This window comes from Gorilla gorilla, chromosome 15, assembly GCF_029281585.2.
Source record: "Gorilla gorilla gorilla isolate KB3781 chromosome 15, NHGRI_mGorGor1-v2.1_pri, whole genome shotgun sequence".
In the NCBI taxonomy this organism is placed as follows: domain Eukaryota; kingdom Metazoa; phylum Chordata; class Mammalia; order Primates; family Hominidae; genus Gorilla; species Gorilla gorilla.
Window position 1 is genome coordinate 88,563,970 of NC_073239.2, and position 27,626 is coordinate 88,591,595.

The 27,626-nt window shown below is 40.9% G+C and overlaps 1 protein-coding gene across 37 annotated transcripts in view; it reads left to right on the forward strand.

The window, feature by feature from the left end:
* Positions 1–27,626, forward strand: part of SIPA1L1 (signal induced proliferation associated 1 like 1) — a 415,163-nt gene that overhangs the window by 360,073 nt on the left and 27,464 nt on the right. For 20 of the 37 annotated variants that reach the window (XM_055362236.2, XM_055362244.2, XM_019009914.4 and 17 more), the window contains 5 exons: positions 744–1,013; positions 14,370–14,516; positions 17,754–17,878; positions 20,588–20,706; positions 24,884–25,326. In XM_055362236.2, the coding sequence (XP_055218211.1) occupies positions 744–1,013; positions 14,370–14,516; positions 17,754–17,878; positions 20,588–20,706; positions 24,884–25,326 (1,104 nt within the window). Of the gene's footprint in view, positions 1–743; positions 1,014–14,369; positions 14,517–17,753; positions 17,879–20,085; positions 20,149–20,587; positions 20,707–24,883; positions 25,327–27,626 lie in introns of all 37 variants that reach the window. The other 17 variants (XM_063697940.1, XM_055362226.2, XM_019009907.4 and 14 more) reach the window with 1 other exon arrangement.

A 27,626-nucleotide genomic window follows, 5' to 3' on the forward strand; every position in this document is an offset into this window, starting at 1 on the left:
CAGAGCCCGGTCATGGTGTGCAGTGGTGGGGGTATGAAGCTGCTCGTACACCGTTTCAGAGCCCAGTCACGATGTGCAGTGGCAAGTGTGTGAAGCTGCTTATACACCCTTTTGGAGCCCAGTCAAGATGTGCAGTGGCAGGTGTGTGAAGCTGCTTATACACCCTTTCAGAACTCAGTCACTGTATGCAGTGGCGGGTGTGTGAAGCTGCTTGTACACCCTTTTGGAGTCCCAGTCATGGTGTACAATGGCAGGTGTGTGAAGCTGCTCGTTCACCCTTTTGGAGCCCAGTCACGATGTGCAGTGGCGGGTTGTGAAGCTGCTCATACACCCTTTCAGAACCCAGTCGCGGTGTGCAGTGGTGGGTGTGTGAAGCCGCTTGCTTCCATTGAGACTTCATGCTCTCAGGTATGCCCCTGTCATGCTGTCCTGGTGGCCTTCCCTCCTCAGGTCTCAGTAGTCTGGCCACCCCCAGGGTGTCCATGGGTCCCATTGTTTTTCAAAGACTCCGTATCTTGCACTCAACAAGTTGGGATTGAGTAAAGGAAAATACCATTATAATACTTCCTTGGGTTCTGGTTTTTGAAAAGAAAATAAGTATAGGGCCCAAAGATTGAAAGGTGGTTTGAAACAGAGGGTGAAATTGTGGATCCATTTTTAAGTGTTAATGAGAATCAATGTGGTTCCACCAGCAAGAAAAAGCAGTATCCATTGTGTTTCTCCCTGTGCCTTGCCCCTAATAGGAGTTGCTCTGAAACCTACCGCATGCCAGTGATGGAGTACAAAATGAATGAAGGTGTTTCATACGAATTCAAGTTTCCCTTCCGAAATAATAACAAATGGCAGAGGAACGCCAGCAAGGGGCCTCATTCACCTCAAGTCCCGTCCCAGGTGCAGAGTCCCATGACCTCGCGGCTGAATGCTGGAAAAGGAGATGGGAAGATGCCTCCTCCAGAAAGAGCCGCCAACATCCCTCGAAGCATCTCCAGTGATGGGCGCCCACTAGAGAGGCGGTAAGTGTGCCTTCAAAGGTTTGCTCTCTCTCTCTCTCTCTGCCCCAAATGTAAGTAACACAGACCCATAAGCACTAGTTTTAGGCCTTCTCATATTTTACTAGAAACAAAGAATTAAACTGAGGTGCATACCGTAGTGACTTTCAAAGCATGGTAGTGTTCCAAAGCCATAAGGATCAACAGAGATTGATTCTAGCAAAGCCTTCAACTCTGCACACTGGTATTTGTGCTTTGCTTTTTAATTTCCGTGTGATTATCAACAGACGTCGTTACGACGTGCTTAGTGGCCCTGTGGATTAGAATTTAGCAGACTCTGAGGTGACAGTGACCGTATATCATCCTTGACAGTCTTCATCATTTTGTTCCGAAATGATGATATAAGAGCAACAGAAGGCAGGTTTTTGATTGAATAACTATGTTTGTGTCACTTTATTAATAAAGGATTATGCGGAAGGAAAACTAGTATAACACAAACATATTTTTCACTACTCTGAAAATAGGAAAGAATAGTGAAGAGAAGACGATACACGGAGATACGTTAAAACACTCAGTCCTGAGTAAAATAAGCCAGAGGGAGAGGGACTGAGGGGTCCTAGAAAGTAAGAAACCAAAGGTTGTTGTTAAATTGAAAGCCATAGAGAGTTCCCTCCCAAAAGGTAGTGGGTTAACTCTGCCTTTACAAGGTTGCCCTAGCACTTTTGTCTGGAGTTAAGAGTAAACTGCAGCACTTTGAATTAGAGTCCAGGCCTAAAATTAAACTAGATTAAGTGCTTTCAAAATGGGAATAGAAGTTGGCTATACAGATTTTAAGTAATTGCACTATAAATTTGGTTACCTCAAATCATGTACACTAAAGCAGTTTAATTGAATAATCTGCTAGTGGTCTGCTAGAAGTCATCAACTTCTTTTTTTTCTTTCTTTTTTCTTTTTTTTAGACAGAGTCTCACTCTGTCACCCAGGCTGGAGTGCAGTGGTGCTATCTCGGCTCACTGCAACCTCTGCCTCCCAGGTTCAAGCGAGTCTCCTGTCTCAGCCTCCCAAGTAGCTGGGATTACAGCGTGAGCCACCACGCCTGGCCTAGAAGTCAGCTTCTTTCTGTCCATCCACTGTCCTTTCCCCATCTCTTCAGGATTGCCTTAATCACATCTCAGAATGTTGTTGTGAAAACCCTTAGACCTGGGGAGAAGTCTGTATTCTGGGAACTGTGTTGGGGAGAAGGGAGGGTCCACGTGGAAGCCAAAACATGAGCCTGACTCATCTGAGTGGCAAGAACCAGGTCTGGCAGGAGCAGGATGCTGAGGAAAACGGTTCCCAGATACACGTAAATCATCACCGCTCCAGTTTGGGAGCAGAGAGCAGGAAGATTTAGAAACCACACTATGAAGTCTTTATCTTAGTCTGACTTTTGAACTGTTGCATAAAACATTGTCACTTAACTATTTTAGGTTACTAGGATACTATGTAGAAATAATTTAATAAAAACAGACAAACAGTTTAATTAAAACAGACAAACCAAAAACATAGTCATCTTTCTACAACTTCTCATTTCATCCTGGAGATCTATTTCCAGAGCCTTGCTATTTATCTCAATAAAAGTTTCCTCTCCCATAGTGGCCCCATTACCATCTGGACTCCTCTCTCTTTCCTTATTTTGAGGAGGAAAACATCCAAGAGACCTCTGAGTAAATTCTTTTTTTGACACATTTCAGACTTGGCTGCCTCTGAGGTGTGTGCTAACTGGAATTCATGATTTGGCCCACATTTTGAAAGATGAACCCAGGAAATCACTGTATAGAGAAGGACCTTTTCCCCCACCTCAGAGCTGTTTTCTTTCTCTCCAGAACAATCAGCAGGCTTTCACAAGTGAAATTGGCTTTGTGTAATTTCCTTTGTACAATATTCCATTTGAGAATGTATTTTGATTCCATGTTGAATTTAATTTCTGCAACAGAAACTAAAGCTCCTTGCCAGTCATACTGACCTTCAAAAGGGAAAATATTTTTTGTAGCTGAGTATCATATTTTGATGGGAGCAGCTTTCAGTGCTAGAGAATACAGAACTCCATTTTTTCCAGATGTAGATCCTTGAGTTCTAGAGGTAATTTCTGTGTGTACTTGTGTCTGCCTTTCTTCTTTACTCCACCCAGAGGAAAATGGATCTCAGTAAGTGCGCCTTCTAGAAGAACGTTAGAGTAGCTTGTGACTCTCTAAGCTGCAGAGGTGAAAGGGCCATAGGTGGGGCTGACGAGGTTTTCAGGAAAATTTAACCTCTACTCACTGCCCCCTTAGTCTCTGGTATATATTCAGTACACTAGACTAGGATTTCAGATCTTAGGATGCAGGGCATAGATGACTTGTGAGATCTCAGTCCTACAGTTTCCAGGATATTAGGATGATTTGGCTCATCTTCATTTTGAAATATATGGTAATTAATTGGATGGATATTCTTCTTTTATGAAAATTTAAAGTTCAGTTTCTTACCCCATCATTCCTAATTTTTAGTAAAAAATATCTTTTAAGTTTTAATTTTGAGGCATAAAGAGAAGGTACTATAGATTGAATATCCTAATCCAAAAGTCTGAAATCTGTAATACTACAAAATCTAAAACGTTTTGAGCACTGACATGATGCTCAAAGGAAATGCGCATTGGAGGATTTCAGATATTCGGATTAGGGATGCTCAACTGCAAGTGTAATGCAAATATTTCAAAATCCAAAAACTTCCAAAATCCAAAACATTTCTGGTCCAAAGAATTTAGGATACGGGCTACTCGTGTTTGAGAAAGTTTGTTTTGCTACTGTGACTCCAGGAATATTTGAGGATAGAGCAGATTCATGACTTTTATCAGAAATACTTCCTCAGTCCTTCTTGAGTCCGCAGATGCATAAAATTCACCTTAGAATATAATTTCCTTCATGAAATTTAGTAAAACATAACTGAAAACTTCAAGCATCCCCTTTGTAGTCCTACTGAGAACAAATACCTTATTGAGATACAGAAGTGAGGAGTACCGGGGCACCCCTTATCCATCTGACTCTCCCCTGCATACCAGCGCCGTCCTGAGTGCCATTTACAATTTGTACCTTGTACTCACCAAGTATAATTTGGACCTTTCAGAGGAATCATAAATCATGAAAATAAATGACAGGGTCTGCCAGACCTTGAATCTTGCCTTACCAGTAATGGTGTGGCGTAATATTGTGACTAAAGAATGCTTTACAGTTGTTCATTCCATTCATTTTTTCTCCCGTAGGTTAGGGAAATTGTGTTTAACCATAGAGAAACCAGCTATACTTAAGCTCAAGTTAGCAGCCATCTCAAGTCTACTCCTCCAGTGCTCCCCAAATCTGTCCACTTAAGTAACCATGGATGGATCCAACACAGTCCATTTTGGGTGAAAACACTTATTTACTGCTTGTAGAAGCATAGTTTTTCTTTAATTTGTATGTAGTATCCCAGACTTAAAGTTCATTAGGAACAAAAAAAATAAATCTGCATAATATTTTTCCTTTAATATCAAGGTCAGGATTTTTATGACATAAAAATGTTGGTGTTTTGAGTTTTAATAAAAATTCTTTAGTTGGATGATGTTCTTTATACATAGTTAAGAGAAACTGACACAGTAAGAATTGATAATCCATTTGGCATCTAAATAGAATAAAGTCTAATTTCTATTTGGTTTAAATATATGAGTTTTATGCTCTCCAGGTGGCTTTCTGATTACAGAATTTTACAGTATTTGTGAGAGTAGTATTTATTAACAATTAACATTCGTTCAACAGAAATAGGTAATATGATACGGTCACTATTTTGGCCTCAAATTTACCTAGAGCTTAAGGGTAGGATTGAAATAAAAATTGCTGGCTGTGGCACGCTGAACTTGATACATTACTGTGTTTAAACATAATGCGGGATCAGCAATAAAATCCTGATCTGTGTTAATATGCTTATAAAAGTCGAGCTATTTGAGGGGCTTTGGATTAAACAACAGACATCTTGGCATGTAAAATGATTTTCTTTTCTCCTTTTTTTAGGCTAGTGTTACCAGCCTTTATGTAAATATTTGATGTTAGAGCTCACTGAACACTTGGTACTTCTGAGTTTTACCTGGATGTCATTGTTACTCCCCTTGAGACCCCTGCACTTAAGTCTTAAGAAGCTGGATGGGGGGGCCTTTTTTGTTCACGCAGTTATGGCAGCTGCGTCTGCAGGCTCCCTCCCTCCTTCCTTACAGACACCAGCACCATATAGGGTGTGAAACAAACTTAAAAGAGTTCTCCTCTCAGAGAGCATAATAGTCACGTGACCATTCAGTCTTGATTTTTAAGGAAATGCTTTCTAAGTTTGTTATATCATACAGGATCTAAGCTGATCTTCCACTGTGTCATTTTCTGCTTTCAAACAAAACAAGCACCATTTAGTGTTTACTCTTCTTTTGTTTAGAATATTAGCTGTGGTTAGAAGCTTCAGACTTGTGCTTTCCAAATACTGGCCCCCTCCATCACAGCTTCGTGCCTTGCCATGAGGATCCTGAAATCATGGGACTTTTGAACTTCACTGGGAATGCTCCAGCTAGGTCCCCATTGCCCATTGACTTCCATATTTCTTTTCATTTCTTTAATTATTTTTTTTTTTGAGACAGGGTCTCACTCTGTCGCAGTGGCATTGATCTTAGCTCACTGTAAACTCAAACTCCTGGGTTCAAGCCGTCCTCCCACCTCAACCTCCTGAGTAACTAGTACTGCAGGTGTACGCCACACCACACCCAGCTTATGTTTTGAAATGATTTTTTTTATAGAGACAGTGTCTCACTCTGTTGCCCAGACTAGTTGTAAACTCCTAGCCTCAAGTGATCCTCCCTCCTCAGCCTCCCAAAGTGCTGGGATCACAGGTGAGAGCCACTGCACCCAGCTGACTTCTACATTTCTAAAGCTTCTGGATGGTGTTAGGTCCTTAGCTTATTTGATACCATTCACTACTCCCTCTTTCTTCAAATTACACTTCCTTGTCTTCCAAAATGTATTCCTGAATTTTTTGTATCGTCAGCTCTTTGTACCTATCTCATCACCCTGAAATTTGTGTTCCCCACTTCTTCCTCATTTTTATTTGAATCCCACACTGTGCAATTCTTCTAGAAGGTTCATCCACTTGAGCAACCTCAACCGTCATCTGTATGTGGGCAGTTCCTTAGCTGATCTGTTTTGCCTTGGTCTCTTTTTCACTTTTCATATTCCTGACTACCTACTGAACATCTGCACTTGAAAGGCATGAAAGTGTCTCACATTCACAAGTTCAAGCTGACTTGACCTTCACACCTGCCCCTCCTTCTGCCTCTTCCGTCTCGTGTGTTACCCACCTTGGTGGATGGCTTTGCCATCTACCTGAGTATCCAGAGCAGAAGTAGGATTCGTTATCAACTTCCCCTCAGCACTATCATCCCATCTCCACACACGTTCCTGCCATTGCCTGAGAAGTTCTCATTTCGCACTAAGTTTCTTTTGCTTACCTAAACTGTTGCCAACAGCCTCTAGGTATGATTACCAGCCTCCCACTGGAAAGATGACCTAATAAAAATGGATATACTCCTCAGGCTGTGCCTTTCATTATAGCCCTTCCATAGTTCCACACAGCCTTCAGGATCAAGTCCAACTCACCAGCAAGTTTGCCTGTGTTGGCTGGGTGCTGTGGTTTATGCCTATAATCCCACCACTTTGGGAGACCAAGGCTGGTGCATGGCTTGAGTCTAGGAGTTCAAGACCAGCCTGGGCAACATAGTGAGACCCCGTATCTACAAAAAATAAAAAAAAATTAGCCAGGTGTGGTGGCACATGCCTGTAGTCTCAGCTGCTTGGGAGGCTGAGTGGGAAGATCACCTGAGCCTGGGCATTTGAGGCTGCAGTGAGCCGTGATCACACCACTGCACTTCAGCCGGGGTAACAGAGTGAGACCCTGTCCCTCCCAAAAAGTTTGTCTATGTGGACTTGCCTTTCCTTTTCCCCTGTCATCGTCACCTCCCCCATCCCTAGGCATGTGAGTGGCTCTCTCCTCTGCAAGCACTATGTTCCCCTTGATGCCTTTTTAGGAGCTCCTCTACTTGGTGCACCTTCCACTCCTTCTTTTGACTGCTGAAGTCTTGCCATGCCTGCTCCTCTGACAAGTCGCCTTTAATTTCCCCAAAACACTCTCCTCCCATTTCTACCTTAATTGCCTCACTAGGAATGTTCTTACCACCACATGGCTTCTTCACTCACAAAATTTATGAAACTTCGCTTTAATGTTATTTGTCCATTTCTTTAAACTTAGCCTGTCTTATTCATCTTTGTATTCCAAATACCAGCCACAGACTCTGGCATTTAATAGGCTCCCAATGCTTTTTTTAAGAAGAGTTTCCTCAACTTAGTGTGTCCACACTTCACATGGTAGTCCAGCTTTCCACACTAAGAGTTTCCTCTACTTTCCATTTGTGGTAATGACCCTTTAATATCAAAAGGGCTTATTTAAGTAACTGGGGACAGAATTTAATCTATCTTGGAGAAAATAAACCAATTTCCTTTTATAAAAATTAGATGATAGGTAAAGGCAAAGCACTTGATAGTCTGATAAAGCTATAGCATTAAACATAGATATAAGTAGAATTATTTGGTTTTTGTTGACTAAGTTTAGAATACTTCATTTTAAAAGTATATTGCTGGTAGAGCTTTTCTAAAATTGACTCAAAGTGAAATGCAAGATCTTGATTGACTCCTTCAAAAGGTTTTAGTTGGAACTGAATTCTGGTGGTGTATTTGTCAGCCAAGACGAGGGAGAAAAGCAGAGGGCCGCATTTGACTTAAAGTGACCGGATTCTGAAGGCTCCTGTTTTCCACTCCTTGCAGGAAACAGCCTACTCTGGCATCCATGTCAGGATTAGAGTTGATGTGATTTGCAAGTTCACATTTTTAGATGATACTGCAACAGTGGTTCCTATTCAGGCATTCAGGAAATGGGCACAATGGCTTCAGCTTGGCACACCTCCCAGTTCCCCATCGTTTACAAACTCCAGAGTGGCCCAGAAATGGGAGGAGAATGCTCCAGTACTGTGTCCAGCTCCAGCTCTTCAGTTACTGACTCATCATTCCTTGGGCCTCGAAAGTAGCTATTCTGCACTCACCCTAGGGAAATGTTTCCATAACGGCTTCCTCTCTGCAGGGCCACCTGTGTATTTGTGTGACCTGCCTGGAAATTCCTAGAAGCACCAGGAGGGTAGGCTGTGCTGTCCAGGGGCCATGATTTGCATCCTGGCTACGCTACTGGGAGTGTGTGGCAGTGGGCAAGGTCCTGTCCTTTTGCACTTTAACATCCCCATGACTCAAGTAGGTCACGGCCCCACCTCTTAGAATCTGTGAAGATTAATTAGGATAATACAGGTTCAGCATCCCTTACCCAAAATGCTTGAACCAGAAATGTTTCAAATTTCAATTTTTTTTAATTTTGCGCATATTTGCATTAATCCTATTGGTTGAGCATCCCAAATTTGAAATCCAGAATGCTCCAATGAGCATTTCATTTGAATGTTATATTGGCGCTCAAAAAGTTTTGGATTTTGGGGCCAAGTGCTGTGGCTCACACTGGTAATCCCTGCCCTTGGGGAGGTCGAGGCAAGTGGATCACCTGAGGTCAGGAGACCAGCTTGGCCAACATGGCGAAACCCTGTCTACTAAAAACACAATAATTAGCTGGGTGTGGTGGCGGGTGCCTGTAATCCCAGCTACACGGGAGGGTGAGGCAGAAGAATCACTTGAACCTGGGAGGAGGAGATTGCAGTGAGCCGAGATCACACCACTGCACTCCAGCCTGGGAGACAGAGCAAGACTCCGTCTCAAAAAAAAAAGAACAGGATTCCCATGATCTAGTCTGAACAGCTGATATGAATTATGTGGTTAGAAAGCCAGCAGTAACTGTTCACAAAGTACACAACAGGAAGCGATGAAAAGACAGGCACGAGTTGCTTGAAGTTGAACACAACTTGTTCAAACTACTCCGGATATAGCACCCAAATTACATCACCTTGAATCGTTGTAGAGATTTTTCTTTTTCTTTTCTTTTTTTTTTTTTTTTACATAATTTTGGAAGAATCCTAGTTGATATACATGGCTGAAGACAGAAGACTTTAACTTGGTCCTGTTGCCTGGTTGGATAGCATTTTAATTGCTAAGTTGTGGTAAAATGCTGTGCTTAATTATGGACTCAAGCATTTAATTTGTCCATCACTGCTGCTGTTCGAAGTGCTCTCACTTGTTTATACCACCAACTCACTGTTTGCACTTGGGTTACTGAGGGCCTTATGTCCTTGTACATATCTCACGTTGGAATAAAAAGTAAGAAATAGAATAGAGATTTAATTAATCTTACCTAATCAGTTAGGAAAATATTTTACCATCAACTTGCCACTTAGAATTCCATAGCCATAAGTTGATAAGTTGTAATCAGTCATAATCTGGAGTGATCAGTTTAATAAGAATCTATTAATGTTGGCACTATATATGTCGTCCTGTGAGTTGATTCATGGAATAGGTGTGGTGGAGGACAGGGGTGGTTGTGTTAGAAATCCGTGTGTGTGTGCGTGTGTGTATGTGTGTGTGTCAGCTCTCTTTTTTAGCCTGGTGTGCGACTGCTTCTGGAAGAATGAAGGACGTATCTTGGACCGTCTCTTCCTAAATGTCCAACCCCTTCAACTCTGTGTTTTCACTGCAGTGAAGTGCATTTGCATATAAATGAAAAGCTGGTGTTTAGTGTTAAGTGTAGTCAAAAGACTGTGGAAGTAATGTCTCTGGATGGTCATGATCATGACTTTTTCAATTGCGCATTCTTAGTACAATAAAAAAAAAAAGCCCTGGTGTTTTATTTCAGCAGAAGGAAGCCCCAGAGGATGTTTAGTATCAGTTATTTTAAAAATGTTTAGTTATTTCTTGACTAAATTTATAAAAATATAGAGAAGAAAATCTTCTGAAATTAATGCTAAAAGATTTACAGAATTCCTCTCTGACAGTGACCAGAGCATTCTTTAAAAAGAATATTGCCTGTATTCAACAGAATGGAAAGATCTCACAGCAATTGAAAGAGGTATTAATCTTTGTCCTCTAAATCTATTGGGGCATTAACATCAGACGTTTGGGGCTCTTTAAGACTAAGCAGAAAGATCTGGATTTATCTCAAAAGAGAAGACAAGTCTCTTGTGATCTTGCTGTAACTTCACTGGACTCTGCAACTCTTAAAACAGAGTACACTTGTGAGGTGGGGTGGGATGGACAGAGATCCAGGAGATCAGTGTGCTGGTTTTCCTGTGTGAGCCAATGTGAGAGGTACTGCTCCCAGTTCTTGAAGCACCTCTTTAAAGTGGCAGGATAGCAATCAGCCCATCTTCCTATAACGATCAGCCTCAGGCTATCTCTGCAGAAGTGGACTGCCAGTACCCAGACAGGCGGCGGTGCCTTCCACTCTCCCACTAGGTCTGTTCTCAAATAATATTTGTGTGATAGTATCAAATTCAGAGTATTTGGAAAAAATAGTAAGTCATCAGAATAAGGGCTAATTCTGAATTTTTCTTTGCCTACCATGCATACATCTAGAGTCATAAAAACATTTGGGTGGCATTCCATCAGTTGCTCTATGTGTGTTCTATGTGTGTGAACAGTCAGAAAACAAAGCTACTATTGAGTTATATAAATGCAAAAGAGGGATGGGAATGAATGCCAGCCTTCTGGAAATGCTATTTTTTCGCTTTGGGATAACTCCAGTAACCAAATAGAATTTTCTGATACATTTGCCAAAGAAGAAAGCTGAGGTTGAGAACTAGCCTGCGATATCTCAGCTTAATATACGTTTGGAGAGCAGGGTAAGAAAAGCAGCCTCTAAATACAAATGTAAAGGTTACATCTTGACTTTTCCTTTGGAATTATGTTGTAACTTCCTCATAGAAGCATAAACATTTTAATGTTCACCGTAAATATACTTCACTGGCATTGCTTGTTTACCCCTAAGTCAAAAAATCATCAGACCCCTACATGTTGCATTAATCTTCACTGGGTTAACATTCCACTGCTGTCTCCTTTTTTTCTAGTTTTCTGTAACACCTCCTCCCCTTTGCAGTAAGAAAGTCAAAGCAGCTATGAAGTGAAACTCTATTTGAAGTTTCTATTAGGTGTGTATAAGAGCCAAACACTTCAGGTTGAAAGGAATGTGGTATTTTGTTATATTTGGATTCACGTCATTCCTTAAGGCTTACTTGGTTTTCATTTTCATAACCAACTCCTCCTATTCATACCCCTTTCAGATCACCTTACAATTAATTACTTTAGAATAATAATGAGAAATTTGCAATATGTCTCAGTGGAAAAGACTAAAGAGAAACCCATGTTATGGTACCCAGATAAATGTCTTGATCTTCTCTTATTAAAACACATTACCTGAAGTAGAAATGAGCTAGTATCCCACTAGTACGTGGCCCCACCATACCTGCCCCACGCATACCCTACTTTGAGATCTGGCAACCTAATTACAGTGCCAGTGGGTGGTTGGCCCATATTTCTCACAGTCTGTATAGCAACAGCAAGATCGATGATGATAACAGGAAGACTTTAGAAACCCTGCCTCTTTCTTCTCACCACATTTCCCGAACACTGACATCCCAAGTCTCCCTGTTTGCCCCATTTCACACTAGTTAGAACAGGCATTGTCCTAAGTTCTCTCACCATCATATGTTAGATGGAGGATACTCACATGGGTGTCTGGGCTTAGGTGTAATTCTATCACCTGTAACTCCATCCCTTTTTCTTGCATTTTAGAAGGCATATTAACTTTCAGTCTGTTACACTTGCTTTTATTAAATTATTCACAAATTTTAGCACTTCATTATTAGTGACCAACTGTTGTTCAAGTGATCTAGCCCCACCATAGTTGAGAACTCCTGATTTGGGGCATCTGACATAACTATGGTACTTGTCCTGAATCCCGCTTCTCTTCTTCATTTTCTACACCACTGATAAGGATTCTCCTTCATTCAAAACACATGTTAAGCACTCAGAAATGTAAAGATAAATAAGGCTCAGTCCTGGCCCCTTAAAGACAGAATCTTAATTCACATTAAGGGAGACACACATAAAATAACCATTCTATATGACTTGGTGTAATGGTGCAAAGAACAGATTGTCATGGGATTTGAGGAGATTCTAATCTATGAATTCAAAGCTATGATGTTGGCATCAGGCCTTTTTATGTGAGTAGCAAAGGAAGAAGGCATTCCAGGCAGAGAGAAAAAGATGAATAATAGTGTGAATGGGCAGAGTCTGAGAACTGGGACATCTTGACTGTCTCTAGAATGTAGGGTGCGTGGAGCCATTAATGGGGATGGAGATGAGGATGGGGTTTGGTCAGATGGTTCAAGGCCTTAAAGAGGGTCTCAGGGATTTGGTCCTCTATCCTGTAGGCAAAGGGAAGCTTTGAATAGGCTTTTAGCAGTCTGTTGACTTGATGGAAGAGGGTGGGTTGGGGCTGCTGGAGGAATGGGGTGGAGAGAGCCTGGAAGTTGAGAGACCTGTCGGGACACTTGGACTGACCCAGGCTGCAGGTGAGAGAAATCAGAAGCCCCTCAGCAGGTTGGAAACTAGATATCTTCTTTGCCTTTGTGTTATCAGGACCAGCACCAGGTGCCTGACACACAGTTTGTGCTCAGTAAATAGTAGTTGAACTTAATTAACCCAATTGACTGTGGAAAGTAAGGACAGAGGAAGGAAAAAAATGGTTTCACCATGTTTAGCTTGACTAGTCACATGACTTGCAGTCACAAGTTGTCCTGTGAATAAAGCCATTATGTGGTACAAAAAAAAAAAAATGATGTTTATCTTGAGATAACAAATATAGGAAGGGCAGTTTGGGTTATTGGAGAGTGGGATAAAATGTGTTAGTCTTGAAAAGGTCTGATTTGGATTGCTGGTGAAAGGTGTCCAGTCAAGATGTTTAGGAGACAGCCGGAGACAAATCTGGGCTCTCAAGTCAGATCTGCCTCTTGGGCATGGATTAATTTGGGAGTTGTACTTTTTAGTATCTATCCTTATTCTTTCTCTGTTAGCAAAGCTTCTCAGCTTCCTATACCTGAAGCCCCATCCTGCCCTACTCAGAAGATAAATAGGTTCACTGTGGGACAGGGCCTCTGCCAGTGAAGCAGCTTCTGTCTGAAGACATCAAAACTTTGACTTGTCTTAAGATAGCTTTATGTGCAAAGTTGTTTGAGCATGCAAACCCATTATAAACTGTCTTATTAAAAAAACAAAAAAAAAAAACTACAAAAAACAGGCCTTCTCTAGGGGACAGCAGTAGTTTAGCATGGAGTGCAGTGGGCTTAGAGTCTAGAGACCTGACTTGTTGTGAACTTGAACGATGACTTAGTTAGATTTCGCTTCCTAAGTTATAAAATGGAAATGACCTCCCCTGCTACAAGTAGTCGAGTGATTTGTGCCAGCATTTGCTTCTGAAATAAAATACCATTGTTACTAAGGGTTAGCTTAAACCTAGTCACAACTGTCAGCACAGCATCACTTACTCATATCCCTGTGGTTGCCATGTTGCCTACTAGAGTAGAGGAGGTAGAGGGGAAAAAACATGTCTGTCCTGACCACAAAGCTATGGTTTCTGCCTTGACAGCCAGTTGGCAGTGTGAAGGACCCATAACTTTAAAAAGAGATACATGAGGTGCCCATGTGGAGCACACTTCTACTGTGATATTATATACATTCAGTAATTCTAGTTAAATTCAACAACTGCAGTTTTAGACATTTTTTCATGGAGGTTTTTATATGGTGATACTACTACCAACCAGAATTATAAATACTAAATAACAAAATCTGAATATTCATTCCAGACTGTGAATAATAAAATTGGAAAACAAAGAAGCATACAAAAAATGTACCAGTGTTACTATGGTCATATACTCTGGGAGGACTAGTGTAAGAAATTGGAATTAATTGCTATGTTAATGTCACTTGGGTTCAATTATCTTCTGCTCTGCCATACTAGGAAACTGCATAAGTAATTTAGCCAATTGAATTCTGGCAGCTTTTGGAAGCATACATGTTTTCTAGATCTTTTTTCCCCATTATTTTGTGACACCCACCCCCACCCCCTCCAAGGCAGTTTTCCAGCTGTTCCCCTAGGGAGTCATTTTATGGGGAAGTTTCTTTTGTAGGCTTCCAGCTGGCTTCACTTTCACTATCTCCATGAAGTCACTGTTTTTGTCACATTTATATGATATTATCCATCATGCGTTGCCTTGGGATTTTCCCTTTGAATTGTTGACTTCATGTTTTTGTATTGCACATGCAGGCTGTCTCCTGGTTCGGACATCTATGTGACGGTCTCATCCATGGCTTTAGCAAGATCCCAGTGTCGGAACTCTCCTAGCAACTTGTCTTCATCCAGTGATACTGGTTCTGTGGGGGGCACTTACAGGCAGAAGTCCATGCCCGAAGGGTAGTTATGCGTTTGTCCCATTGTACATGGTTCCTGTTGGCATCATTTCTTTCATCTGTACTCAGACATGTAAAATGACTTCCATTCAGCCAGCCTTGATCAATTTGTAGACAAACAAAAGAGAAAATGTAGTTAATAATCCAGATAGAAAAATGGCTTCATGGCTGGTTTAAACTACTTCTTAGGAAGTTTATCATCCTCTAGCCTCTACGAGGAACTAAATGGCAAAGAAATCAAATTGCATTAGTTTGTCCATTGTATATATTGTTTAGTTTCACAGTTCAGATTTTGTCACTTCTTATTTACTCCAAAGTAGAAAAAACACCTGTACAAGTTTTAGGATGGGAATGAGAGGCAGTTAAGAAGCAAAACTGTTTAAAAGACATAGGGCATGTTCTACCCTCCTTGGAGATTTATTTTTGGACCACACACTTTGAGGAATTCTGACCAGGCAGGGCAGGTCCAAAGAGAGGGCCCCAGTAAATGGGGAGTTTGGAGACCATGTGGGAGAAAGAACTGAGGATGTGCAAGCTGAGGATGAGAATTACAGAGGTAAGGAGGCCACAGTAGCTTTCTTCCAGGACTCTTAGATTAGGGATCAAATTTGTCTGTGAGGACAAGTGAGGCCAATAAATGAAAGTTATAGAGAAGAAGGGTCCAGCCCATTTTGAGGAAGATATTTCAAAGCTGTCAGCCTGCCCTGGAAAGAACTGGATGGCTTCATGAGGCAGAGTCCTTGATCACTGAATGTGTTTCATATGTCAGCCAAATGATTACTTAAAACTCCTTCAAATCTAACTGTGACTCTTAAACTACTAAATGCTTCTCTGAACAAAGAACAATTAAGCTCTTCAAAAACAGCACCAAGTAAAATTTAGAACAAGTTTTATGTTAGCTCTTCAGGACTGGGTATCCCTTATACTCTGGCATACAATAAATTGGGGATAGGGGGCATACATGAGAAATGAAATTAAAAGTTCATCAGATGAAAATGTTTTCCAAAGCAGAGTTTAAGGATAGTTTTACCTTATTGTTTATTTAAAACCAGAGGGCCAGAAAAATGTCCAGCTTTAAGTTCAGAGGTTTAAAAGGTTCAGAGGTTTAAAAGTTTACACTGCTACCAAAAAATAAAAGCAAGCGGGCACTGTGGTCCCATATACTTGATAGGCTAAGGCAGGAGAAGATCCATGGAGGCCGGGAATATGAGTCCAGCTGGACAACATAGCCTCTCTCTTAAAAAATAAAAAAGTAAAAGCATGATTAGAATCCATTTCTAACCGGCATCTCCATGCCTTTTAAAAAAGTCTTAATACAAATTTAGAATAGGATCATAAATAGGTATATTTACTCTTATGAATGAAACAAGGACCCTTAGGGAGGAGATGGCAAAAAGTGTAATTGTGAGTCCTTTTTTTAAATGACCACTTTAACCAATTAGAAGTTTTCATAAATCAAGGTTTTTATTTTTGATAAGTGCTACATCAGTATGTGAGATAGCTTTGCTTAGTGAGCCTTGTGATGGGGTATGTAAATGAAAAGCATTTGTGAAACAGTAACTGGGGGGATGATATAATAAGAGTTTTATTGGCTGGGTACGATGGCTGTCGCCTGTAATCCCAGCACTTTGGGAGGCTGACGCGGGCGGATCACGAGGTCAGGAGATCAAGATCATCCTGGCTAACATGGTGAAACCTCTTCTCTACTAAAAATACAAAAAATTAGCTGGGTGTGGTGGCGGGTGCCTGCAGTCCCAGCTACTCAGGAGTCTGAGGCAGGAGAATGGTGTGAACCCGGGAGGCGGAGCTTGCAGTGAGCCCGAGATTGTGCCACTGCACTCCAGCCTGGGTGACAGAGCGAGACTCCATCTCAAAAAAAAAAAAAAAAAAAAGTTTTATTAAGATAAATGTTCTTCTAGCCCCTTCTACTTTGCAGATGCTTTATGTAGATTTTTCTCCTTGGCTTCTTATAATGGAATTGCCGTTTTACACATAAATTGAGGCAAAAATTCAGTGACTTTGTTCAGTCATATTGGATGGGGGTTGGAACTTGGCCCCAGGTCTTCGTATTGTTTATCTCCTGCCTTTCTGTGCACCACTTCCTGGTTTTACCCATACGTGTATCAGCCTATAGCAAGAAGACACCCCACAAGCATCAGTTCATCCAGGCCCATCTCAAGCCATCCTCCCACCTGAGCCTACTGAGTAGCTGGGACTATAGTGGCCACCACACCAGGCTAATTTTTTTTTTTTTTTTTTTGTAGAGCCTGGGGTCTCACACTGTTGCCCAGGCAGGTCTTGACTCTTGTCTTCAAGTGATCCTCCTGTATCTGCCTCCCAAAATGCTGGGATTACAGGCGTGAGCCACTGCTCCTGGCCCCTATTTGGTCTTTTATTATATAGATTATGCATAAGTTCATTAGTAACCACATATATATTAGTAAATTTCCATATGAATGTTTAAATTCTACACTCTGGCACTTTTTCATGGGCTCAGTCAGTATTTACTTTGTTGATATTGCTAGTCAAGGCATATGCTTTAATTAAGCATGTATTATTATTTTACGAAGGGAAAAATAAAGATGGCTCACTAAATAGCTAAATGTTCTTTCCAGAAATAAACATTTGCCTTTATTTTTTGCCAGTTTACCTGCTTCCAAATTGCCCTTCCCAAAGGCAGTTTAAAATTTATACAGTTTGAACGTGGTTTCTACATGATCTAAATGATAGTAATCTTTGTATTTCAGACCACAAAGCAAGTACTCAGAAAATACTTGTTCCAAGAACCACTGACTTAATGATTTAGTAAACTACCAAGTTAAGAGAAACAAACCCACAATATACCATTTGGAAGATATATATGGAATATTAATATTTAGTTTGTGAACTTTTTCTTTTGGCTGTGAGTAAGTCTGAACTTGGCTGTACGAGGGCTTAGAAAATTTTAGTTTCTTATACTGCATACCTTAGGTTAGCTCAGTCCTAATGGCTTCCGCCCTCTTTGTGACAAGTTTGTTTACATAGCATGCATACCTTTTTGAGCAGAGTGGTGTATATTGACCACAACATACACATTTCCACACCCACGTAAACACGAACCAGGGTGTGTATACAAGTACAGACACATAAGCAAAAACCAGTAGTGCCTGTCATTAAAATTTAGTTCATTACACCCAGGACTGCCTTCCCCTCATGGGTAAGGTCCCTGATGTTGTCTTTGCCTTTGCGGAAATCACCACAGGTTTGGAGTGAGCCGTAGATCCCCAGCCTCCATTGACAGGCAGAACACCCAGTCAGATATTGGTGGCAGCGGAAAATCCACGCCTAGCTGGCAAAGAAGTGAGGATAGCATTGCTGACCAGATGGGTAAGTAATCAATTTCTACAAGAAGAAAGTTGCTTTTACAAGGTGACTTAGGTCACCTCTTGATGATGTTATCAAAACATTGTTATAAAAGATAGCCCTAGTTAATAAATATGAATTAGAATTAAGTCTCTGTTAGATTATGTATAAGTGAAAACAATAAATAAGACCTAAGAGAAAAGGAATTCTAAGTGACCCCAAATTCAAAAGTGGAAAGGCGATAGGAATTATTTTGAGCACCTAGATTAAAACACCAGACTAAGTACCTTCCTCCCCCTTGTTTATTTGTTTTTGCCTAGAATAAGTGCCTTGAGAGATTGCTTGGTATACTTAATGTCAATTTAAAAAACAAAACTACTAACAAAGTGGAAAAGAGATACAATTATTGTTCAGTCACAACCGTAACTTGCTTAGAATCTCTTTCCTCCCTGATGTGCTTTCAAAAAAAATTCTTCTCACTCTGCTATTAAGCTGTCAGCTAAGGAAATGTCTTAGCAGTATGAAACAGCTGGGTGGAAGAGATTTGCATTAGTGAGCTTGTGCCCGGATTTCTACTGCATAGCCCTTTCTTTCTATATATATGTTGTTTCACAGTGACACCATAACACTAGTTGATACAATAACATTTTGCCATGAAACAAGATTTTCAACACAGGAGCCTCAGGGATTTGGTACCAACACAGTTGGTGCATCATTAACTTGAATCTAGATTGTTAGACTGTTGGATTTTTTCCTCCTTTGTTTAATCTCTAGTTGCATCAGTGTAGGATAAAAAGGTGTACATTTCAGGGCTGAAAAAGATAATCTTATAAGACAAGACCCATCTGTTAATCTTCTCTGCAAATTCATTGTTTTGTCCGGTTTTAATGACTGTGCCCAAGTAAATGTACTAACCATGGACATAGAAAGGAGTGGAGATGTGTTCCACTAAGACAGGGGTTGAGGAAGAGAAATGGAGTTCCTAGGTTCTGAAGATATGCTTTGTTCCAGTAGCTTCAGTGAGATGTGCCTTGTTATTGAAGCCATCTGTCATTCTCCACTCTTATCCTACCCACCCCTACACAGAAAACCTGAGCATATTCTGATCTGCTTTTCTACTCTTGACAGAATGTTTTAAATCCCATATGTTTTGATACTGTTGAGATGGTAACGACACATGTGAAAAGGATCCCTTCTTCAGCATGACTTTAGCGGCTTTTTTTGGCTCCTAGTGCAGGCTTTGAACAAGGCTGCCAGCAAGCCCTTTGTGAGGCATGCAGTGTCATGCCTCCCACTCTCGGGAAGTCACACGGAGTGAGAAGGGATGGAAAGGGTAATTACAAGGTTCTTCCTAGACCCCTGTTCATTCTCTCACACAAACCTCCCTCTAGTCTTTTTTTCCCTGCATCCACTTTACTTTAGTGGCATCCCACTCTTAATAGATAAGACTTAAAAATGAATGTAGATGAATTTTTAAAACCTATTTGTTCATCTTTTTGTAAGGTATATGTTTTTTTAAAATAAGATACCCCTGAAGCCTGCCAAAGAAGCCTTTTCACTACAGTACAAGAGGTCCAAGTGGTGGCCTTTCACCATTGGAAATCCAACCCTTCAAATAAAATATTAAAATAATTTTTAAAATAATTTTTGATATCCCAGCATTCCAGAAAAATAACCAAGCCTTTCCTAACTGGCACATCAGAAGGAATCAGAAGGCTTAGCTGGTATAAGCCATTCCAGGGAGAAGTCAAGAAAAATAATTGTTTCATTTTTATTACTCAGTACCCAATATTGAGTATATAATGGGCTGACCATTCTCTACTCAGTTTATAAGAACAACATTCTCTAATGACTTGCACTGATTGAGAATGTTTACGAGGTTCTTATTGGTTAGGCATCAGTGTGTTATCAACAGGTACCCTCCTCACAGTGGAGACAGGAGTTTAGCCTACTGACTTGGCTCACTTATCTTTATGGCTGTTCGCTTTTCTGCCTCTGCTTTTGGAAATGGTTGAGAGTCAGAGTCAAGGAGTATTTTGCCCTGTCCTCTACATGTTAGGAAGGGTGTTTCAGAGGCCCAGGATTCTTGCTATTAGCTATAGTGGTGTTATGGAGGATAAATTCTTTATCTCTCACTTTTGGAACCCCATCTTGAACGCCAGCTTGGAGTCCAAAAGGAAGCAATTGTTTTAAGTAAACTAGTTGCTGTGTGTCTTTTCTGTTGTGCTCAGCTTACAGTTATAGAGGACCTCAGGATTTCAATTCTTTTGTCCTCGAGCAGCATGAATATACAGGTAAAATATTTCCAAAGTGTCATGGTAAGTAACACGTGATTGCATCCATGCCTGTCTAGGTAATGTAGACCAAGCTAGGTTAGCCACACTTGGCAATGAATGAATTTCATAAATTTAATTCATATAATCTAAATTTTTCCCCCAAACCAAAAGTTGATTCTGAACTTTGCTGCGTTGTTCATGGCCTTTGGTTTGGTGGTACTTGGCTATGCTAATGTGTATGACGTGACAAGTTGTCACCAGCTGCAAGCTTTATCCATCAGCCACTTAAGTTTCTGACCTGCTGTCTATCATTATAGACTCTTAACAAGCTTACTGCTGAAATGCAGAGCTTGCTGGTCAGTGAACTGAAAGATGCAATGGCAAGCCATCTTCATTTGTCACCATGTGCTTGTTTCTGCTTAGTGCCTGCACCATAATGTCCTATGCTGTATTCCAGAGCCAACATGCCATCTCCCAGCAGTATCAAAGGTACTGCCAGCTTTCCGAGAGAGCCCCAGTGGGAGATTAATGCGGCAGGATCCAGTGGTTCATTTGTCTCCAAACAAACAAGGGCATGTAAGTTAACTGTAAACTTAAAAAAGTATTAGATTCCTAGCAGTGTACCTTCCTTGCACTATGAAAATGCTCTGCTCTTTCCTCTGCATGGCCAAAGAGGAAATCATTCTGGCAAAGAGTGGTCGTTTGCTGCCATGGCCTTGCAGTTTCTGCTGCCATGGCCTTTAGATTGCTTTGAGATAAATTGTAACTCCTCATTGCTGTGCTTCTGCCACCCCCACAGGTCTGGTCATCTGATTCAGTCACTAACAACCCTGAAATGTTAGGAGTGGAAATGTGTTAGAAGTTGATTTTATTTGCTTACACAATTGCAAGCATGAGATGTGGTTGGAGCGTCAGTCCTGCTCCAGCCGTGAGAGGACTCCAGCAGGACTGATGCTCCAACCATATCTTTGATTCTGCTGCAGTAGAGGAGGTGTAGGAGACAGACAGCTTCCCCTATGCCTCCTCTACCGCTTCTCTTGTCTTTCATAGCCATACACATTTCATCCTTTCGCTATAGTAATACACAATTCCTTCTCACAGTAAAATTGGGAATATGAGGTTATCATTCTCCAACCCCCCTCTTATTTTTTTCCCCACTCTTCTTCCCTGATAACCGCTATTGGGACGGGACACCCTCCCCATGCAGTTGATTTCCTTGGTATGTCTGTTCACTGGAATGTGTATGTTTATATTGACGTCATTCTATAGAATGAGGAAATATTGTATTTCATGCTTACTAGTTCACTATGGAAGATGCCCAGAGAACTTTAAATGAGAGATGCATGTAAGTTTTGCTATAGAAAAATGAATATTGAAGCTAAAAAAAACAAGGGAGAGTTAGCATGCCCTGCGCTTTTCTCTGAAGAGAAAGGTTTACTGAGGAAAACCTTTCTATGAGGAAAATATTTACTGAGGCAAGTTGTGACAATGTGATATTGTCACAAATCTACTTGTAAATGATAGATGATCCCAATTGATCTATAAATTTCCCCTCCCTCATTAACAATTTTTATACTGATTACATGGTAAAATAATATTTTGGGCACATTGGGCTAGATAAAATATATTATTAAAATTAATTTCACATGTTTCTTTTCTACTTTTTTTTTTTTTTTTTTTTGAGACGGAGTCTTGCTTTGTCGCCCAGGCTGGAGTGCAGTGGCGCGATCTCGGCTCACTGCAAGCTCCACCTCCCGGGTTCACGCCATTCTCCCGCCTCAGCGTCCCGAGTAGCTGGGACTACAGGCGCCCACTACCACGCCCGGCTAATTTTTTGTATTTTTAGTAGAGACGGGGTTTCACCGTGTTAGCCAGGATGGTCTCGATCTCCTGACCTCGTGATCCGCCCGCCTCGGCCTCCCAAAGTGCTGGGATTACAGGCGTGAGCCACCGCGCCCGGCCTCTTTTCTACTTTTTACTAGAAAATTTAAAATTACATATATGGTTCCCATTATGTTTCTGTAGAAATGGATTATATACTTTACACTCTTGATACATCTCAATTCAAACCAGCCATGTTAAAAGTACTCAATAGCCACACATGACTAAGGGTCACCAGATTTCACAGCACAGGTCTGGAGCTAAAGAAGTTCTGTCCTATTAAGAATAAATGAAGGCTTTATTACAGCACTTAGTAAGTTGTTATTGAGAAAAACTAGAGTAACACCAATAAAGTAAGTGGGATTGATTATTTTTTCAAGGGGAAGAGATGTTTCACTTTGAGGTGAAACTGGTGGCTGGGTATGGTGGCTCACACCTGTAATCCTAGCACTTTGGAATGCCTAGGCAGGTGGATCGCTTGAGGTCAGGAGTTTGAGACCAGCCTAACCAATATGATGAAACCGTCTCTACTAAAATACAAGAAATTAGCCAGGTGTGGTGGCACACACCTGTAGTCCCAGCTACTCTGGAGGCTGAGACAGGAGAACCGCTTGAACCCGGGAGGCAGAGGTTGCAGTGAGCTGAGATCATGCCACTGCACTCCAGCCTGGGTGACAGATCAAGACTCCATCAAAAAAAAAAAAAAAAAAAAGAAACTGGCATGTCCTACTCCTGCCCCTCCCCTTAGCCAATGAAGAGCCTGCTCCTTCCTCTACCAAAAGACACACACACATGCACACACACACACACGCACACACACACAGTTCCTTCTCTCCTTTTTTAATCTCCAGCAATCATCTGGACTTCCCGCCTCCCTCTAATTTAAAATATTATTTTATTCAGATATCTTTTAAATTCTTATTTATTTGGGAAACTCTATAAAATGTTCCTTCTAAGCATCTAAGCCAGCATATGGAAAGAGTTCTATATGTTTTTTAAATTGAGATATAATTCACATACCATAGTATTTACCCATTTAAAATATACAATTGAGTGAGTTGTAGCAGCGTTTTCACAGAGTTATCCAGCCAGCACTGCTTGATTCCTGGGCATTTTCATCACCACCACCGACTGCTTGTCATCCCCTGGGAGACCTAGACAGTCACCAGTTTCTCTCTCTGGATTTGCCTACTCTGGACATTTCATACAAATGAAATTATACAATATGTGGCCTTTTGAGCCTGGCTTCTCTCGCTGATTATGTTCCCAAGATTCATCCATGTTGTAGCATGAATCAGTACTTCATTCCCTTTCATAGCTGAATAATATTCCATTTTATGGATATACCCTATTTTTTAATCCATATATTAGTTGATGGACACTTGGATTTTTTGTTTGTTTTACTTTTTGACTATTATGAATAATTTGGCTGTAAACATCCATGTACAATGAAACATGCCTTTTTATTTCTCTTGGGTATATATATACCAACGTAGAATTGCAGTTGTTTTCCCATAGTTACCACCCCATTTTATATACCCAACATTGCCAACATTCATTATCATCTGGCTCTTTTTATTATAGCCAAAGTGGCATCTCGTGGTTTTGATTCGTATTTCCCTAATAACTAATGGTATTGAATATCTTTTGATGTGCTTGTTGGACATTTGTTTTTTGGTGTTTTTTTTTTTTTTTTGGAGAAATGTCTATTCAAATCATTTGCCCATTGTTTAATTGGGTTCTTTGAAGCACAAAAGTTTTAAATTTTTATGAAGTCCAGTTTATTTTTTTCTTTTGTTTCATATGCTTTTGTTGTCATAGCTAAGAAACCATTTTATAACTGGAGGTCCTGAAGACTTACACATATGTTTTCTTGTAAGAGCTTTATAGTTTTAGCTTTTACATTTAGATCTTTGATCATTTGTGAGTTTATTTTTCTATATGGTAAGGATCCAACTTTATTCTTTCTTTTTTTTTTTTTTTTTTTTGAGACAGGGTATCACTCTGTCACCAAGGCTGAAATGCAGTGCAGTGGCACAATCTCGGCTCACTGTAGCCTCAACCTCCTGGGCTCAAGTGATCCTCCCACCTCAGCCTCCTATATAACTGGGACTATAGGCAGGCACCACCACGCCTGGCTAATTTTTGTATTTTTTGTAGAAATGGGGTTTTGCTGTGTTACCCAGACTGGGCTTGAACTCCTAAGCTGAAGCAATCCACCTGCCTTGGCCTCCCAAAGTGCTGGGACTATAGGTGTGAGCCGCTGCCCCAGTTCCAACTTTATTCTTTTTTGCATGTGAATATTCAGTTGTCTCACCATCGTTTCATGATAAACCTGGTTTTTTCCCCATTGAATTACCTTGGTACCTCTGTATAAATTTCACCTCAAAGCATGTCTTAGAAGGCTGTCTCCTAAACAGAGGCTAATTGGGGAAGGAGCTCTCTCTAGACATAAGTCTTATATTTAGCCTTCTATTTACTCTGAACAAATAGGGCTTTTAGAATTAACATGCTTTCTAATTATAATCCCTTTGGAAATGTCATTTCCTTTCTCTTTTAAGATACTAAAACTTCAATGACAATTTAAATTTCTTCCTGACTAAAATAATCTCAATAGTATTGATACTTTAGCATAAATCAAATAATGAAAAATAGATTAAAAAAAAAAAACACGTTTCTAGTACTCTTTACCATGGATACTTCTGAATGGACCATAGTGACGTAGGTTCCCTGTCTTACTGTGACTAGTCATTATTGGAACTTTTAGGCCTTCAGAGCCCTATAACTAGAAATTAATCACAGTGTCATTTCTGTTATTCTCTTGTTCAGGAAGCAAAACTTTGCACTCAAATAAATCCTGCTTCTCTTGCAGTCTGATAGCCACTACTCGAGCCACTCCAGTAGCAATACTCTCTCCAGCAATGCGTCGAGTGCCCATAGTGATGAGAAGTGGTACGATGGGGACCGCACAGAATCCGAACTCAACAGCTATAACTATCTGCAAGGCACCTCTGCTGACAGTGGCATTGACACCACCTCTTATGGCCCCAGCCACGGCAGCACAGCCTCGCTGGGGGCTGCCACATCGTCACCTCGCTCAGGGCCAGGCAAGGAGAAGGTGGCACCCCTATGGCACAGCTCCAGTGAAGTAATCTCCATGGCAGATCGGACTTTGGAGACAGAGAGCCACGGCCTGGACCGGAAAACAGAGTCTTCCCTGAGCTTAGACATACACAGCAAGAGCCAAGCCGGCTCGAGTCCTCTGACAAGGGAGAACAGCACCTTCAGTATAAACGATGCTGCTTCCCACACAAGGTAACCACCCTTCCCCGCTGTCTCTCTGATTCCCAGCCCAGACCTAAGCCCAGTTCCCTGGCCTCAGCCCACTTTACTTTGCTCAATAGTGTGTAAGGAAAGGAGGTTTTTCTGCAGTGACAATTATTTTTATATGTTTAATGCCCTTTATTTGCCTTCAAAATACTTTAATCCTGCAATTTTAGTGCATTATTTTAAACTGTGAGAAAATTTTGTAGATTTATTCTTTTTAAAGTTGGATTTGATTTTTTAAATAATGTTCCTGGCTACTACAATTTGAGAGGAAATTTGTAATTTTGTAATGTTGGCTTTCGGTGAGTAATAGGGAATGTATACTGGGACAAGCTTTTGAAGACTATGTTTTTAAAATATTGACCATATTTTTAAAAGAAAGGGGTCTTTTCTGAGTAACAGAGCATCGTTTGCGATGCCAAGCACGTCCTTTACGTGCCTCTCAAGCCGAGAACCTCACTTACCTGATATTTACATGGTAACTTTTTTTCAGTAATTGGCTCCTGGCAGCAATGGGTTGAGAGTGGGGGATGTCCAACAGAAAGGTGTAGCTAAAATTAGACATACCTTTCAGAATAGGAAAGTACACATTCCCCTGTATCCTTGAAGATCACACCTCTAGATAAAATAAATACTATTTGTCGTTTCCTCTTGATTGGAGCCTAAAATCCCCAATGTGACAAGATCCACATAGGGAAGAAGCATTCCATCACTGTCTTTTTAGGCCTGTTGATCTCTGTGTGGTTTCTCCTTTTATCTTCGATTGTTGTCAGTCATTGATCAATGTGTGAGAGCATCTAACCTTGCTATCTTCTGGGTCTGCTATGATTATGACCTCAAGAAAAATAGTAGAGGCTGGGCGTGGTGGCTCATGCCTGTAATCCCAGCACTTTGGGAAGCCGGGGTGGGCAGATCACTTGAGGTCAGGAGTTTGAGACCAGCTTGGCCAACATGGTGAAACCCCGTCTCTACTAAAAGTACAGAAATTAGCTGGGCATGGTGGCAGGCACCTGTAATCCCAGCTACTTGGGAGGCTGAGGCAGGAGAATCGCTTGAACCCAGGAGGCAGAGGTTGCGGTGAGCCAAGATCACACAACTGCACTCCAGCCTGGGCAACAGAGTGAGATTCTGTCCCAAAAAAAAAAAAAGAAAGAAAGAAAGAAAAGTAATAGAGAGGCTTAATTTAGTTTTTATTTTTCAAATGGAAATCTAGGCACATAATGTGTCAGTAAACCCCAGATAACCTTAAGGAGAGAGGACATCCTCTACTTAATTTGGATTGCTTTCACTTGACCAGCTGAGTATTTTGTTTTCTCATGGAGTCTCTATCGTTACTTATCATTGAGCTTCCCTTCATTTAAAATGTCAGGCCCCATGGTATGAAGCCTTTCACTAGTTTTGTTTCTGTTTACCACTACCACATTGCAGATCTCAAAATGATGGTGATAGGTCTGGAAACTCCATGGCTTCCAAGCAAAAGGAAATTGGGAAAGTAGTCTCAGTATTCTTGAGTACTATGTATTCCGTTCCACAATTCAGGAAGTAGATTGTTTGATTCAAATGGTATAAGAGATGTGTTTGCCAAAGTAGAACAGGAAGTGGGCATCAGATGCCATAACCATATAGACAGAATCACACAAGACAGAATGATGACACTCGCTGGCTGTTCTTGGCACATCCCCATCTCAGTAGACTGTGCATTGACTTAGAACATTTTGCATATCTGAATAGTTTCTCTCTGGTTTTTAAGTTTAGTTTGACTCCTATTTCTTTGGTTTTCAATTTGTCATTTTGAAAGGAGGATGCCTTTTTTTAAGAATGTCTTCCATCTGAAAATATTTCTCTGGTCCAATGTGATGGCAGAAGAAAGTTGGTTATAGAGATCTTGTCTCAAATGGCATCACCATGGAGTGAGATTGGAAAGAGCTGGGCCCCTGAAACCAAAGCACAGAATGTGCGGCTGTGCCATTATCTAACAAATCCCAGGGGATCAACAAAGCTCCCTGAAAAAAGCACCTGGGTTTGCATTATCTGAATGTGCTGACTGGAGCTGCCTGAAGGCCTCAAAGGATTATCTAAATTTTTTGCTTCTAACTGGAAGAATGCAGAATCATTGAAATCCTCCTTTAGAAATAACTCTCCTATTGAAAGTCAAACTTACTAGAGAAGAGAAGAATGTGGCCATTCAGGGAGGGTGGCAGAGCTTCTCACCCACTCATTTGAGTCACATTCATTTCTAGACTCTGGTAAGTAGGGATGTTTTGAGACTTTGGTATGTTGATCTTGGC